The sequence below is a fragment of the Phodopus roborovskii genome, unplaced genomic scaffold (assembly GCF_943737965.1).
Source record: "Phodopus roborovskii unplaced genomic scaffold, PHOROB, whole genome shotgun sequence".
Classification (NCBI taxonomy): Eukaryota; Metazoa; Chordata; class Mammalia; order Rodentia; family Cricetidae; genus Phodopus; species Phodopus roborovskii.
The window spans coordinates 7,261,897-7,279,617 of record NW_026126689.1 but is presented as its reverse complement, the minus strand read 5'-3'; the positions used below and the strand labels follow the sequence as shown (position 1 = coordinate 7,279,617).

Below are 17,721 nucleotides of genomic sequence, written 5' to 3'. Positions count from 1 at the left end.
TTTAGAGACTGTCTTGGAATTATATAGACAGGCTATCCTCAGCTCTAGAGGTCTCCTTCCTCTGCCCCAGAATTGTTGGGATTAAAGGCATACACCACCATGCCTGATTTATATGACCACTGTTATAACCCACATGTGATTGTTTGTACACATACCAGAAGCTGTTTTAGCTATTCTCAAGAAATACACTAATGTTCTTTCTCTGCTTCCTTCTAGATTACATATCGGTTACGGCATCTTCTTCGTGCAAGGTGTGATGCTTCTCCTGTGACCAACAACATCATCCAGTTTCACTGTGATCCTAGTTTCTGGGCCCAAAATATTATCAACTTGGGTAAGTCACATTACTGAATATAATATCTCCATCCATTAATAGCCACACTTTTCCCAGTCATTATGTCATTAACATAGACATATGGTAACACAGACGTATGAATAGATACATACTTGTTTTGTGATAATAGGAAAATACGTTAGCTTATGGGATATCTAAGTTAGGGATCTAGGAATGCCCCTCACCCCCCCCCCATAAACCCTGTTTTATGTTTCCGGTTTATTTTTTTGTTTTGTTTTATGTATATGAGAGTTTTGCCTGCATGTATGTTTATTCACCATGTGTGCGGTGCCCATGGAGACCAAAAGAGGGCGCTTGATCACCGTGGAATCAGAATTACAGAGGGTTATGAGCAGCCATTGGAGTGCTGGGAATGGAGGAGCAGTTGGTGCTGCTCTTAACTCTTGAGCCATCTTTCCAGACCCAGTAATCCTGTTTGTTACCTCTGTGTATGTCAGAGTATATTTCCTCTAGACTGTCTTTAGGGTTGGTTTTTATTTTGTTTTGTTTTTTCCTGTGTGGTGCTGTGACCCACATTACCCATGTCCATTGGGGTCCTGTTAGAATGTTTTCTAAAGAGATACTGCATCCCATGCTATTATTGAACTGCCTTTGTACCTAGGTGTTGTATGTACAGTGTCTATGGAGTCCAGAAGGGGGGGGGGGGCACTTAACCCCAGGAGCTGGGCTTGCGGGTGGTTGTGACATACCTAATGTGGGTACTAGGAGTTGAAGTCGGGCCTTCTGAAAGAGCAGCCAGAGCTTCTAACCACTCACACACTTCTCTCTCCTCACGTTACCCTTTTCGTGGTGGTGATGGGGTTGGGAGGTGAGGGTAGAGCAGTTCTCATGTGGTTCAGGCCAGCCTAAGCTGGCTATGCGATCAGGGTAGACTATAGAATCCTGATCTTCTGTCTTCACCTCCAAAGTGTGAGATTATAGATGCCCAACCCACAGCCTACCCAGCACAAAATCATAGTTATTATGAGTTTTTTTTTTTCTTCCAATCTTGTTTTTTGTAATTAATTTCTGACTTTACAAGCCCGAGCTTTTAGGTGACAATAGTTGACAGCACTGTGTCACCGTGTCAGAAGGCTGGACAGAAGTGTGAGTTTAAAGCCATTATTCAAGCCAAGTGGCCCAGTGACTTCATCTATCTACAGCAGGTTTTTCTTTCCCTCCCCATTTGTTGGGGGTTTAGATCTTTTCTTGTTCGGGTTATAAATTGTGCAAATGCACAGAAAGGGGCTGAGGGGAGAGGTAGTGTGTAAGTGATGGGTAACATACAGACAGATGTACTCGGTCTTGAGTATTGAGCTCACTGAATCAGAAAACAGCATCATGGTAACATTAGGAAGCCGGTAGGCTTTGCAAGCAGTGCAGTCAAAAGTTACCACTAAACTACCCTGTTCCTCTCTTAAATGAATAAATATTCTTTTTGCTCTTCAGTTGCATCACAGGGAAATGATGTGAACAAAAGCTCCAAAGTTCCTTAGACTTTGTTTCTAACAAACATTATTTTCTTTGATGGCAAGTTGGGTTCTGGGTTTGTTTTAGAACCCTGGAACACGTTGTTTTCTCCCCCCAAGACTAGATTATATGTGAGAAAGGAAATAGCAGCTGGCGAGGGAGACAGTGAGGTCACCGCATTGCATGATGGGAAGAGAAGAAGGAGGCTGACACAAATGCCATTCATACAAGGAAGAAGAAAAGGCCTGGGGATGGAGCCCCTGCAGGGCAGTTTGGGACACGCCCCTAGCCACGCTTATCGGTGTATATCCAGCACTTTGATTGACCTTACTAAAAGAAACAGCTTTAGAAACAGAAATTGTGGGCTAGGGAGATGGCTGTTCTTGAAAGTCTTATTATTTTTTAATGAATTATTTTTTCATAAAAATTTATATATGGTCAGTTCATATAGAATATACATAAAAACCTTGGGAGCCTGGCGTTGGTGGCACACGCCTTTAATCCTAGCACTCTGGAGGCAGAGGCAGGCAGATCTCTGAGTTTGAGGCCTGCCTGGTCTACACAGAGAAACCCTGTCTGGAAAATCCTCATTAGGAGCCAACTCAGTAGCCATATAAAATAAAATGTGTCATTTCATCAGTTATCAAAATTTTTTTTACCTTGTTTTCTTTCTCTTTAATTAGGTTCTTTAGTAATCGAGGATAAAGAGAGCCAGCCACAAATATCTAAGCAGAATCCTGTCGTGGAACAGAGCTCACAGCCACCAGGTGGTTTACCTTCCAACCAGTTATCCAAGTTTCCAACACAGATCAGCCTAGCTCAGTTACGGCTCCAGCATATGCAGCAACAGGTAATGGCTCAGAGGCAACAGGTGCAACGGAGGCCGGCACCTGTGGGTTTACCAAACCCTAGAATGCAGGGGCCCATCCAGCAGCCTTCCATCTCTCACCAGGTAAATTTGGAAGCAGGCCTGTCCTAACTTAGATAACTGTAGTGTGATTGTGATCAGCACCTTATAGTAACCAACACCCACACACACTGTCCTTCATTTAGGTATTAAACAGTGACTGCATTAAAGGATCCTTGACCCAGAACCTAGTTTTTAGCTCAACTCCAAACTGATTTAATGATTTATTTGTTTGCAATATCTATTTTCAATCTCCATACATTGTCATCCAGTTCTGGCAAAGGATAAATGTTTGTGTTCTCAAATAACTTATGCCTGTAATGGATGAAAAACAATTGTGTACCTCTAATTCCTATATGGGTGCATGAATCTCTTTGGAAATAATATTTAGAAACCCACACTACATTCTAGAAACTAGGGCAATAATCAATGGAGAAAAAAATCAGGCGGCTCATTAGAATCCTGTCTTCAGCCTTTTAAATTTTTTTCTGAGCAAATCCGTGTATACTATGCCTATTCTTACTAGATGTGTAATATTCTGTCATTTTTCAAACCTTTTCTTTCTTGGCATGTGTATGCATTGTATGATGAACAAGTGTGTCTGTGCATGTCCTCATGCACACATGTACAGGTAACTATGCGCTTGTCCTTTGTGGACGCCAGAGGTTGACATGAGTCCTTTATTGCTTTACCGCTCACTGAGGCATGGTCTCGGGGAACTCACTGATTTAGCCAGTCTAGCTAGCCACCTTGCCCTAGAGGTCATCTGCCTCTGCCTTCTGGGTGCTGAGGTCACAGGTCAGCACCATGCCCACCCTGCTTTCTTTCTGTGGGTTCTGGTGATCTGAACTTCAGCACACACATTTGTTCACCAAGTGCCCGATTCACTTGAGTCATCTCTCCAAGCCCTCCAATCCAGCTTCTGTTCTATGTGCTTTTATGAAATCGTTTAACCAATCTGGTTAGATCCAGACATACCTAGATGAAAAAGGCCTGGTAAAGAGTTCGTCCACACCTTTCATAGAGTTTACAGTTTTTATTTAATTTTATACTCTCTGTACGGGGAGTTTGTATGATGTTAGTAAATGATGCTAATGAACTGGCGTGTATAAAAGCCAAGCACATTGGACAGAACTAGGCTAAGAATTGTTATTACATCTAAGAACAAAGCTCAGTTCAAAATGTCATGGCAACAAAAGCCAAAATGAATACAGATAGGAGGAATAACTGGTTTTTAAAAAGGAAATGTTAATTAGGGGGGAAACTTCATTTTATTTGTAGTTTATTAACACTAGTGTATATAATGTGGTTCTTTATGAAAAAAGCATACAAATGGCATTGCCTTTTGAATGGCAATTTAGTAAAACATTGAAGTAGCTTTCAAAGAATTCTTCAACCCTGGTTGAGAGTTACAGACATATATGCCCTTGTTGTTGTTTGCTCATTTCGTGGTGCTGGGACACAGCCAGGTCCCTGCACATGCCAAAGCACGTGTTCTGCAGCTAGTTTTTAGCCTGGAAAGGAGTGAACCTATCATCTTAATTGCCTTTTTATCAAGAAGTAACCAAAGCAGTTACTAATCATGTAAAGGAAGTTGCTTTTACATATAAGCATTGGCAAACAGAAATAGCATCCAGGCATTCAGCCTACTTTTCTCAGAAGTTAGCTTTTGATTTTCAGTCTGTAGCATTTAGCAGTATAATTTATAAGAAGTCTCTACTATACAACTTAATTTTCTAACCTAGAAGTACTCCTTACATCTTTACCTTATGTATTATTTTTAGTCTTCTATCCTTTTTCTTATATTTAAATCTGTTCTGTCAAATACCCATTTCTACCTTTTTCCTGGCTCTTAGTTTACTGTCTTCCTGTATATTTAGTTTCTTCATTTTCTACCAGCTTTTGTACATGTGACTGTGCATGAACGTAATTTTTTTTACACTGCCTGTCTAAAACAGGCAATAGGTCTTTATGCTTCTGGTTATGTGGAGTATGCAAATCATATTCTACAGTTGCCTGTGTGGACAGGTAGATTGAAAGCATTAGCTTATAAAAAGTCAGTTACATGATAGTTCCATAGTTCTTCTAAAGATGAACTGTGTCACGTGCGTTCCTGACATGCTGGGTGACAACCAGTGTAGAGTAGTTCATTATGTAGCAAACTAAGCAGCGCAGACTTGATAGACTGTTGATTTAGTGCTATACAGGCCACGCTGTTACACCCTGTGGGTGTATCTGCTGTTTGAGAGCACGGACATTACCAGTATAGGTGCTTTATAGCCATGCTCTCACTGTGTCCATGCCTGCAAGTCTACCATGCTCAGTTACTGTCCCTGTTTCTTCTTTTCATCTTGTATTTCTTGAATGAATTAATCGAGCAAAATATCACTACTTTTGCTGTTTAAGATCATATTTGAGCCCTCACCTTTAATTCCAGCACTTGGGAGGCAGAGGCAGGCAGATCTCTGTTGAGTTCGAGGACAGCCTGATCTACAAAACAAGTTCCAGGACAGCCTGCAACACTACAGAGAAACCCTGTCTCTGAACTCACCCACTCCCCCCAAAAAAAAAATCATACCTGATTTTTGATAGTCTTTTGGATTTGTTAAAATATTCTCATAAATTAACCCAACTGTAATAGTTCAGGAATGAGTGGAATACCACCCTGCACCGTGCTCTGCTATAAGGGTCTTAATGTTACGGGCAGGGTTAGCATTTAGTCCCAGTCCTCTGGCATCAAGTGTCATTTTTTTGTTGTTGCTGTTGTTGAATTATTGGGTTGAGCAGTTACTGAGAGGGTGAGACTCAGGTGACAGAAAATGTCTCTTCTCCCTGAAAAACCGTTTGAGTGTTTTTCCTTAAAATGTAGAAGATCTCTACGGTAGTAAAGTCCTCTTTGTTTTCTGCTTGTTTTTTCATAGTATAAAACCCTCATGTCACAGGGTTCATAGGAAAAGCACAGAGCTGTTGGGGTCACCTGTGGAACTTCAGCATAAAGATCTGTTTTTAGTGGTTCTGTAATACATTCTTAACCAAGGGAGGAAGGGGGAAAGAAATTGCAGGAGTAGGGGAGGCAGTAGGGACGTGAACTTTACGGTGGTGAGGACTTCCTGTTTCCCTGTGGGGAAGACGTCCTCCCCCCTCTAAGAAGTTCTGTTCTGATCATACACATTTACGGTATCTTCAACAAAGAAGCAATAAATGCCCAACTGTGAAGACAATGTGCTCAAAAAGAGACTGGCATGACGCTTGGGACCTCTGAGACTGCCCGCCTTGAGCAGTAGGCAGAGGAGACAGAGCAGGTGTGCTCCCTCACCTGGCCCTCCACGGGGACAGCTGCTTTCCTTCCTCTTTACCCTCCTTCCTGCTGCGCACCCCACCCTTCCTTCCCTTCCCTTTCCCAGTCACTCCCCCCCCCAAAAAAAATAGATGACTGCCATCCTCCACATGGCTTCTTGTGGTCTCAGTGAGTCTTTTACGGCAGAGCTGCTCTCCTTTGGGATTTTATGCAGGAAAAGAGGCCATTTACTACAGTGCTTTCCTCTCTTTTTTTCTAGCATCCACCACCACGTTTAATAAACTTTCAGAATCACAGCCCTAAACCCAATGGACCAGTTCTTCCTCCTTATCCTCAACAGCTTCGATATCCACCAAACCAGAGTGTACCAAGACAGACAATAAAACCCAACCCCCTGCAGATGGCATTTTTGGCTCAACAGGCCATAAAGCAGGTGTGTATTACCTTTCTGTGCAGTGTTTTCTGTACTGCTGTTACTCTGTGCTTCGGATCATATGAACTTACAAACGTACACTAAGTGAAGAAGGTTGCCTGCATGCCTGCCTTTTTAAATGAATAGAAATTACAGAGCATACTTGGAAACGCATCTGTGGGGACAGAGGTACGAAAACACATCTCAGGGATAATCAAGGGGGTCCTTGCATACTATCTGTTTGTTTATGTCATTAGGGTCTGATTGAACATACTCAGTTTTTATTTAATAATATTTAAATTTTCACACCTGTTCTATTTCATCATTATAAGTGAAGGTTTAAGTTGTTGCTTGGCATCAAATTGTATTTGCTTTCCTAGTTTATGACCTTAGCACATACATTATTTTTAGGTCTCATTCCAGCTAGAAAAATTGGAGTTCATTGCAGAGTTATGCTGGGAGTTGTCGTAAAGTATATAAGAAATACCTGGCATTTTTCAAGCACTCAACTTTTCTTCTTCCCCATTTATTAGATTTTAATGCGTTGATTATTGCCTTCTGCCAGTGACCAAGTACCAAAGACCTCAAGTTATACTCAGTGTGACAGAAAGCAGGGGCTTACATGCTGCTCTGCACAAGAGCGCCTCTACTGGCACTCTGAGATACTGTTGTGGGAATGGCTCAGCGTACTTCAAAGCAGGGACAGAGGCACACAGGGTATTTCTCATCACTATCCCCAGCTTTGCCCACGAGACAGAAGGCCTCAAGGCCAAACTGGGGCTGTTTGCTAAGCTGCACCCGTAAGAGGGTAGGAAACATCTTGTCCTTGGCATTTCTTGGGCAGGTGGAAACATTCCTACCAGGGGAAGTAGAGAGTCCCATAGCAGGGCAGTGTTGGGGATGCTGTTGTACCCATGCTTCAGCAGATACTCTAGTTTTTTTCTTGAATGTTTTCTGGATAAAAATCTAAACATAAATGAATAAATAAGCAAATAAACCAGGAGAAATATTGTGAGGAATATGATTATATTTTCTTAAACTTTGTAGAATCAGATTTACTCTTAAAAAAATGGTTGGCTTGTGTGGGGGGGGTAGAGAAACAGAGGTAGAGGTGTAGGGGTTAGGGCAAAATTCTTGGCACAGCTGCTGTTTTGAGGTCAGAAGATGTTCTGCTTTCTACTGTGTATTCTCCAGGGGTCAGGCCTTCAAGCTTGGCAGAAATTAGTTTTAGTGCATAAATTTACCAAATTATAACATGCTCGTGTAATATATACATTTTTTTGGCTAGTAAGATGCTATCGTGAATTTTTGTGAGCTACTACCTCATTTCTGTGTGTATTTTATCTTGTACATGGAGGGAAAACCATAGAAAGGCGTCCATCGACTATGGTTCATTATCCTTTAAAGGGAGGAAGCAAAGTTATATAAGGATGAGATAAAATTGTTGAATGTATAGGTGCTGAAGACACACTCAACTTCATATATTTCTGTTTGTAGTTTTTTACAGTTATGTTTACAACTAAGATTTTTCAACACAAGTTTCAGAATATCACTCTACAATGCCATCCATATATAAATAAATGATAATGTGTTTTTCTGCTGAATAACCTTAGGGAACCATTCAGCCTGCCTATTATGAGATTTTTTTCATGTTGCTTTTCAAATATACTAAATAATTGAAATAATTTTGTGGAGAACATTTTGTTCCCCTTGCCTTAGTACATACTTACTGCATGCCTTTTATCTAACTATCATTTATACTATACTTTGTGTTGGTTTTGAAGCAACCCAACAATATGATTCAATTTTGTATCATTCAGCACAGCACACCTATCATTACCTTTGTGTTTATCACAGCTTCCAATTTGAATGAGAAGGCTTTCTTCAATACCATTCATATGTGAAAAATAAGAAAGAGAAGTATAAAAACCTGACAGCCCTAATTTGTGGCTAATTATTTTTAGTCATTTCATGTAGGGACAAAAATAATCTATGTTTTTAATTTTCCAGCTTTACTTCGAAGTTGATTTGTATTCTTAATGTTTCTTGTCCATTTCATGTATATGTATGTATATTTTACAAGACGGTACAGTGGTTTTCTGGTATATGCTAACTATCCTCTGCCAGGAGAAAAAAAAGAAGCTTATTTATTTTTTTAATCTGCTTGACACGTGTATACACACGTAATATGCATCTTGTCTCCCTTGTTGCCATTGAAAAAACATTTGAGCTGAAATAGCAGACTGTGCCTTCTCTCTTGATACTGAGTGACTGCTTACCTCGATTGTTTTCGTCCTCACCTTGGTCCTCTAGTGGCAGATCAGCAGTGGACAGGCCCCGCCCACAACTGCTAGCGGCTCGTCCTCCACGCCTTCTAGTCCCACAATCACAAGTGCCGCAGGGTACGATGGAAAATCGTATAGTTCGCCCATGATTGATCTGAGCGCACCAGCAGGAGGGTCTTACAATCTTCCATCTCTTCCGGATGTAAGTTTATACATAATCTGTTCTAATAAATAACTCCATTTGAAAATTGTCAGTGATCTGGATTCAGTTTAAGATGTGGGTTTATTGGTTTACCAGCTATTTCTGAAAGCTTAAATTTTATCCTTTAGAAATAAAATGTGAGTAAAATTACAAATGATGAACACTTGGACATACCAAAAAAAAAAAAAAAAATGTTTTTCTGGGCTCTGACATTAAAGATGTTTGTAGATGATGCACCCTAGAGTCAAGGCTGGGAAAGGAGCAAAGCAGGATGAACGCTAGACCGTAAAGTGCCCAGCTAGAATGTGGAGAGTAAGAATAGAGTGAATTCCAGAGATAGAAGACCAGGAAGAGGCAGGGGTTCCCTCAGTAACCCCAGCAGACTTGTCTCCATGGGCGTATATCACAGAGAGCCCTTGCTTGTTTAAATTAACGATCAGTTAACCCTTACGTCTTTAACCCTGACGAGTGACGTTTTAACAGTCTTTCTAAGGGCAGGAAATAGTGCTGTGATGCTGGTTCTCCACATCGTCCTCATTTGTTTCCCGCTTGCTTGTTTGTGTGTGTGAGAGTATTTTGCTTTCATGTATGTCTGTGTACCACAAGAGTGCTTGATGCCTTTGCAAGCCAAAAGAGGGTGTCAGATCCCTTGGAGCAGTTACAGACAGTTGTGAGCTGCCTTGTGGTTGCTAGGAAAGCATCCAGTGCCTTCGACTGCTGAACTATCTCTTCAGCCCCGTTTGCCCTTCTTTTACCCTGCAAACGTAGGCAATCTCAATGTCTTGATATATCTACAGCCAAACATGAAACATTTGTTTGTGAAGTACTCGTGAACATTTACACACACGGCCAGCCTGATCTACAAAGCGAGTTTCAGGACACTGAGGGCTACAAAGAGAAACCCTGCCTCAAAAAAAAACAAAGATAGAACTTAGGATTGAAGTGTTCTTGTAAACTTAAAGTGGTTTTTTAGTTTACAAAGTTAGTTTGCCCTGACATAACTTATTCTCTTGGAAGATTGATTGTTCGAGTACTATCATGTTGGACAACATTGCAAGGAAAGATGTGAGTGTAGACCACAGCCAGCCCAGACCCCCGTCAAACAGAACGGTGCAGTCACCAAACTCGTCAGTGCCGTCTCCAGGCCTTGCAGGTAAAGCCCCCTTGTGAATTTGTATTGGTAAATGTTTCCTAATTTTTACAAACAATAATTAAAAATTCCTCTCTCATTTTTCACAATGAGGGGAGGTCCTGCCTTTTTTAAAGTGATGTAATAACTATATACTGAGGTTTCCTTTTTATATGTTTATTTTATTTGCCTGTACACTTCTTCCTGTATGCCTTAGTGCACTGTGGAAGTTAGAGAACAACTTAGAGTTGATTTCCTCCTTCCACCAGGTGGGGGTTCAAACTCAAGTCATCGGGCTTGGTGGCAAGTGCTTTAAACCACTGAGCCCATATCACTATCCTGAGTTTTTATACCATATATAGCTAGTACTCCTCACAAAGAAGGAAACTAAAGTTAAACTATTATATTATTTCAATTTCAGCCTCTCTTTTGGGGGGTAGGATGCAAATTTTAGCACACCTTCATTTAGTTGCCTGGGATATGGCCTCTTCTAGAATGTAATTGGTCTAGAGTCAAATCTATTAATTAAAATAAATGAGCCATCTTTGGTACTTTGTTCATTGTGTTTAGTTGTGTTTAATGTGACTTAATACGAGGAGGTTGAGAGATGGCTCCTGCAGCAGAACAGGGTTCCCGGCGCCCACCTGCTGGCTTACAGTTGCCTCGCTTCAGAGCTGCCCTCCCCAAGTGCTGCATGCATGTGGAACACTTATGCACATGCAGGCAGAACACCGAATTCACATAAAAGTAAGTGTTTAAAAAAATAGTATTTCATAAACCAAATGCCAGCGGCCTTTGATCACACCTTTGATCCCAGCCCTTGGGAGGCAGAAGCAGGTGAATCTCTGTGAGTTCAAGGCCAGAGCGAGTTCTAGGACAGCCAAGAAACCCTGTCACAAAAAAACTTATAATAACAACCTGTTTACTCCAAGAAACACTCTAGCTATTACTCCTGGAGCTTGATATAGTAGGCATCTCTCATGTGACTTCCAGAGGAAACAAGAACAAATAACATCCAGATAATGTGCTGGTTACAAGGCAAAGAAAGAATTACATTCAAATCTAGCCTGTGAACCAGTGAGCTCCCCATACCCTGCCTGGCGTGGTGGATAACTCGGCAGAGCCCGGTCCTGGGAGCCATCTGCAGTTCGCAGTTAGTTCCCTCCACCAGACTTTCTGAACCTTAACTTCAACTTGAGCATCCTTGATTTTGAAAGGTTTCATTAGTCTCCTATTTTTCCTGATCTTCCTGAATCTTAGGAGCCTCCCTTTTCCCTGGAGGCGTCTGTTTGAGTTCTGAGGCATTAGCTATACAACAGCATCTATGTGGAATAATGGAAAGGCGTGAACTCAATTCTTTCTACACTGTTACCAAAAAATATAGCGGTTACAAAATTTAAGCGGAGATTTTTATTTTAAACATGAATTTGCAATTAAATAAAGGACAAGTACATATGAATAAATTAGGATGCTCTTGGTATTGCTAAAAGACACCTTATACAGTAAAGACATCCAACAAAACTGACTAAACAAAAATGTCTCCTCTTTCTAGTCATAAGAAGAACCTAAACAGGATTTAGTTTCTTACTGCTGAGTTAGCAAAGATTTAAAGAGAAACAATTCCATTGATGAAAATGTCATCAAGTACTTTCATGTGTACAGATAATAGTGTAACTTGGCAAAACATTTCTGAAGACATTATTTATCTACTATGGACTGCCAGACACTAAGTAGACTTCCAGAGTATAGATTTTACTGTTATTACACTTATTTGCCTGAGCATAGACTTTTTTAGTAGCAGCAGTTCACGTCTTTATTGCTTCACATCTGCGTCTGACTTTGACTTCTCCACTTTGTTCTCATTTGGTTCCAGGGATTGAGCTCAGGTTGTCAGGCTGGCTGACAAGTGCCCTAAACCTCCCAGCCACCCTGCTGTCCCTTGAACACCTTATATGTCCTATATGTCACTGGTTAAATGAGCCCCTTTCTCTTCTGCAGTTCTCACTGGCTCTGGAACCCTCTAGCTACTGTACTGCAAGAAAAGATTTGATGAAAATGTTTTACTAGTACTTAAGGGTGGGAGTATAGAGATATACAGTGATGCACAGACCTCCTCACTGCCCAGAAGTCAATAGCACCGTGGAGTAGCAAATATTAAAGATAAGCTTATTGTGCCATAGAATTGTATTGATGTTCTTGGTTTTGGTATTATAATTTAATTGAGCACATTCAACAAGCCTGAGTGCCTAATTATCCATTCACCTATATATGTCTGTGTCCTCCTTCTCCTCAGGACCTGTCACTATGACTAGCGTCCATCCCCCAATACGCTCACCTAGTGCCTCCAGCGTTGGGAGCCGAGGAAGGTAATTTGATTTAACGATATTTACTGGTATGGCCTTTATTCAGTATCCAGAGAATTGGTTCCAGGATCCTTCTGAGTATACCAAAATCTGCAGATGCTCCAAGTCTTTTATACAAGGCGGTACAGTCTTTAGATGTGACCTGCACATACTTGGGTGTATACTTAAAATCATCTCTAGGTTACTGACAATTCCTAATACAATGCGGCTATTTTATAAAACTTGTTATATTGCATTGTCTAGAGAATAACTACACCCCCCCCAAAAAAAACAATAGTGTGTACATGTTCATTTATAGGCACATTCCTTCCCACAAGGTACTTTCCATCCATATATGTGAAGGCCATGGACATTAAGAGCCAACTGTGCATAAATTCCTTGCAGTTGCCAGTGTTTTGATATTTGGTACATCTTTTTTAACTGTTAATGTTTAATTAATATGTTGATACAATAAAAAAAGATAGTATTTGACATCATGCTAGCAAAGACAAAAGTGGTTATAACATAGTAATCTGTAGGCAAATATAAAAAAACAAGCATTATTTCCCTGACGGGTTGACAATTAAGCTCCTTCTTTAAGGGTTTTTTTTTTTGTTTGTTTGTTTGTTTTTTGTTTTTGTTTTTGTTTTTGTTTTTTTGTTTTTTTTTTTTTTTTGAGAGAGAGAGAGAGACAGTGTTTCTTTGTGGCTTTGAAGCCTATGCTGGCACTCACTCTGTAGCCCAGGCTGGCCTCGAACTCACAAAGATCCGCCTGTCTCTGTCTCCCCTAGTACTGGGACTAAAGGCGTGTGCCACCACTGCCCAGCTTTAAGTTATTACTTAGCTCGGCCCTCATTGTGTTTAAAATTTGCTTCTAGACATAAGCTCCGTTTTTTGTTTACCATTTGACAGTAGCATTGTCTAGGAGGAGGTTTGCCTGTAGTTCCATCCATAAGAACAGAGTGGCTGCTCAGTGGTTAAGAACACTGGCTGTTCTTCCAGAGGTCCTGAGTTCAGTTCCCAGCAACCAGTGATGGCTCAAAACCATCTGTTATGAGATCTTGTGCCCTCTGCTGGCCTGCAGGCATACATGCAGGGAGAATACTGTATATATAATAAATAAATAAATCCATAAAAAATAAAGTTTAAATTAGACAAAAAAAGCACAAAGCGGCTAATGGTGCAAGGCCTCTGCCCAGCTACTACCCTTAAGGAGCAACCACCAACAAATGATATTCTAGTGTCTTATCACAAACTGCATAAAGAGTCTAGCGTTGTTGCTGTCCCTAGAGTTCTTGTGACTAGACAGGAACCTGGGAAAGACTAAACAGATGTTACTTCTAAGACGCCATATCTAGTTGATCAGTTAGAGAACCTTAGAATACTCAAGTCTGGTTTTACTTAAGTTTTCAGATACATGGTGAATCTATGTGAAAGGTTAGCCTGTAGGGCCTTTCTGTCATCAAGGAAATTTGTACTGACTCCACAATTTTAACATCATTCACTGCTGATATAAGATAGGATTATTATTGTGAAGTTACATTATTCCAGAATGTTCTTCAATTTACTATTTTTTTTAGGTTGTCTTGATCTTGTGACCCTTTCCTGCTTTCTCCCTCACAGCTCAGGCTCTTCCAGCAAACCAGCAGGAGCTGATTCTACACACAAAGTCCCAGTAGTCATGTTGGAGCCAATCCGAATAAAACAAGAAAACAGTGGACCACCTGAAAATTATGATTTTCCTGTTGTTATAGTAAAACAAGAATCAGATGAAGAATCTAGACCTCAAAATGTAATTACATGAGTGCTTGCAGTACTGTTCCTATTTAAGAGGCAAGAAAAGGGACACCCTTGATAGAACACCCTTGAAGTAGACTATAGTATGAGAACAGAAGCCTCGGGCAATTGTGGAGAGAGAACTATTCAGACAGGAGTCACGGGGATCTTACAGCTACTCAGAGACTGAGGCAGAAGATCAACCTTCTTTAGAAAAAGAAGAGGAAGAAAGGAAGGACGAAAAAAGTAGAACAAGCTAGTTTTTAAATAAGATTTATTTATTTTGCTTGTATGCATGTCTTGCCTGCATGTGTGTCTACCACGTGTGTGTCTGATGTCTGTATAGGTCCATTCAAGATGTGAGACTGGAGTTACAGGTGATTGTGAGCCACACCGTGTGCACAGTGGGGACTGAACCTGGGGTCTGCACCGAGGCAGCTCTCCATACACTAAACCAAAAACATTTTAAACGTTTGTTTGTATTGTGTGACTATATGTAGGGGGTGGGGCATATGGAAGGCAGAACAAGTTGCTGGAATAAAGTGTCCCACTATGAAAGTTCTAGGGATTGAACTCATGTTATCTGATAACTTTTCCAACTAAGCCAACTTGTTGTTCTGGAACAAATTAAGTTTGGAAATAATTACCTCCAAAGAATGTCTGTTTTTAATTATATCCACATTTGCTAATTTCAAACTTCAGAAACAAAACTTGAAGGAGGTAACACCTTTTAATTGGGAATCTTCACCATCCTAGTGTCAAACCCAGAATTTGGGCACAATCTTTGTCTTAGAGTTCCTATTACTGTGCTGAGACACCATGACCAAAAGCAACTTGGGGGGAAAGGGTTTATTTAATTTACCCTTCCACTTGGCAGTTCATCAAAGGACCTCAAGGCAGGAATTCAGAATGGGTCAGGAACCTGGAGGCAGGAGCTGGTGCAGAGGCCTTGGAGGGTGCTGCGCCCTGGCTTGCTCAGCCTGCTTTCTAATAGAACTCAGGACCACCAGCCCAGGGGTGGACTGCCACACAGTGGCCTGTGCCCTCCCCCATCAATCACTAATTAAGAAAAATGCAGTACAGTCTTGCCTACAGCCCAGTCTTATGGAGGCATTTTCTAAACTGAGGTTTCGTCCTCTCAGATGACTCCAGCTCATGTCAAATTGACATAAAACTAGCCAGCACAGTGTCTGAAGTGAAATTTGGCTTAGTAGCTACAATAAAGTATCTATACGGCTGATGTGATGACTTCCACACTGCCTGCTTGGTCTTTAATTATTGTAGCCATCAGGAGACTAAAAGGTCACTTTCAAAACATGCAGGCATAAATAATGTTCTCTCTTTGGTTGCAGACGAACTATCCAAGAAGCATACTTACTTCCCTCCTCTTAAACAGTAATCAGAGCTCTTCTGAGGAAGCTGTGTTAAGATCTGATGCTCCTGATAGCACAGGAGACCAACCGGGACTTCATCAGGAAAATCCCTCCAATGGAAAGCCCGAGTGGCTGGATGCCTCCCAGAAGTCCCCGGTGCATGCTGGGGAGGCCAGGAAGGAGGACGACCCCAACGAGGACTGGTGTGCGGTTTGTCAGAATGGAGGGGAGCTGCTGTGCTGTGAGAAGTGTCCTAAAGTGTTCCATCTCACCTGTCACGTGCCCACATTGACACATTTCCCCAGGTAAAACTCAGAGTGTGGCATGTGCTAGAGCGTCGTGGGAGCACAGGAAAGTGGATGCAACTGGCAGCAAGGGCATGAAAGGGGGGGGAGGCTGGGGTGGAACGGCTTTAAATGAACAGTTGTAAGAGTTTTGACAGTTGTTAATAACAATGCATGCAGAAATTAAATTCCATTTGGCAGAAATGTATTCCTCATAGTCCCCATCACTGATGTACAGTTTGCTGTTCCTGCTTCCGGGTCTGTGTGCTTCTGCAAGCTCACCTGTTGTGATGAACGCCAACAGCCTTAGGCACACAGCTGTAACCAAGCGTGGAGGAGATGAGAGATGAGGGGGTCAGAAGTGTGATGCTTGGTCAGAACTTACTATTGACCTCTTAGACCTTTGCGTCACATCTCCGCCCCTCCTTCTCCATACTGCTTTGTCCCTAGTAGTAAGTGATAAACAAGCAGAGAGTAAGACCCAGGCCAAAGACACTCGTCATAGATGACCTGCGGGTGGTGGGAAGGGGTGCAGAGAGACCTGCTGTTCTCAAAGAGGCACGTTGTCCCAACAGTGGAGAATGGATTTGTACTTTCTGCCGAGACCTATCTAAGCCAGAAGTTGAATATGATTGTGATGCTCCCAGTCACAACTCAGAAAAAAGGAAAAGTGAAGGCCTTACTAAATTAACACCAATAGATAAAAGGGTAAGTTTCTTTTTGTTTTGTTTAGTTATTCGAGCATTTCTACACTAAAGTATTAGGATGGTTATGATTGCACGCATTGGTTTTTATACTGAATTTTAAGTCTTCCTTTCCCCTCCTTCTTTCTACACACAGAATAGGAATATTAATCAATAGAGATAGATAGATAGATAGATAGATAGATAGATAGATAGATAGATAGATAGTTGTGTGTGTGTGTGTGTGTGTGTGTGTGTGTGTGTGTGTGTGTATACACTCATATGTGGGAGGTCTCTAACCCATGCCTCTACACATGGAGGCCAGAGTATTTGCCTGTTTTGCTCTCCACCGTATTTTGAGAGTAGGCCTGTCACTGAGCTTGGAGCTCTCGGGGCTAGACTGGCTGGCCAGCGAGCATCTGAGTTAACTTGTCTCCCCTTCTTCCTCTCACTAGAGTTACAGCCAGATGCCACCATGCCTGGCTTTTTTACTTGGGTGTTATGGATCCAAATGCAGTTCCTTGTGCTCGAATAGAAAAGTACTTGACCCACTGAACCGTAACTTCTTAATTAAACAGAAGAGAACTTTATTAGGTAGAGGTTTAGTACTGTGCTTGAACAGAGTGAATAGTCTGTCCTGCAGTAGAGCTGGGTTTCGGAGGGGAGGGGTGGTACTAGAAGACAGCCCTCCCTTCTTTAAACATACTCTCTCATTGCTGTGGAGCTTGGGGATTAGTGTAGGTTGCCTGACAGTGAGCCGCCAGGTTCCATTGCTTTCCACATGTATAGTGCTGTGATTTTAAATATGTACGCATCAGCACATCTGGCTTCCTTGCATTCCTCTTGGAACTCAGTCCAGGCAACGCCTCACTTTACTGACTGCCCACCTAAACCAACAAAGGCTTTGGCTTTGTTCATTCTTTTGTTTGTTTGTTTGTTTGTTTCCTTTGACATAAGGACTCACTCTGCAGCTCAGGCTAGCCTAGAACTCTCTGTGTAGCATATGCTGACCTTGAATTCACAGCATTCCAAGACATTTGAATACACTTCACCAAGCCTAGCTTTGTTTCTGGTTTGTTTGTTTATTGAGACAGGGTGACACTGTTAGTCCAGTCGTCATGCCTCAGCTTCCGATCCCTGGGTTTATAGGCATGAGCCACTATGCCTAGCTTTAGTCTAAGCTTTTAAATTTTGCCTACCTTAATTTCTGTCATTGATTCCCACCA

At 41.5% G+C, this 17,721-nt stretch overlaps 1 protein-coding gene across 2 annotated transcripts in view; it reads left to right on the top strand.

The window, feature by feature from the left end:
* Nucleotides 1-17,721, top strand: part of Trim24 (tripartite motif containing 24) — a 100,571-nt gene that overhangs the window by 76,319 nt on the left and 6,531 nt on the right. Inside the window, exons 8-16 of one of the 2 annotated variants that reach the window (XM_051174644.1) lie at nucleotides 217-334; nucleotides 2,488-2,654; nucleotides 6,269-6,442; nucleotides 8,735-8,908; nucleotides 9,926-10,061; nucleotides 12,331-12,403; nucleotides 14,003-14,171; nucleotides 15,508-15,833; nucleotides 16,388-16,520. In XM_051174644.1, the coding sequence (XP_051030601.1) occupies nucleotides 217-334; nucleotides 2,488-2,654; nucleotides 6,269-6,442; nucleotides 8,735-8,908; nucleotides 9,926-10,061; nucleotides 12,331-12,403; nucleotides 14,003-14,171; nucleotides 15,508-15,833; nucleotides 16,388-16,520 (1,470 nt within the window). Of the gene's footprint in view, nucleotides 1-216; nucleotides 335-2,487; nucleotides 2,757-6,268; nucleotides 6,443-8,734; nucleotides 8,909-9,925; nucleotides 10,062-12,330; nucleotides 12,404-14,002; nucleotides 14,172-15,507; nucleotides 15,834-16,387; nucleotides 16,521-17,721 lie in introns of both variants that reach the window. The other variant, XM_051174643.1, reaches the window with a different exon arrangement.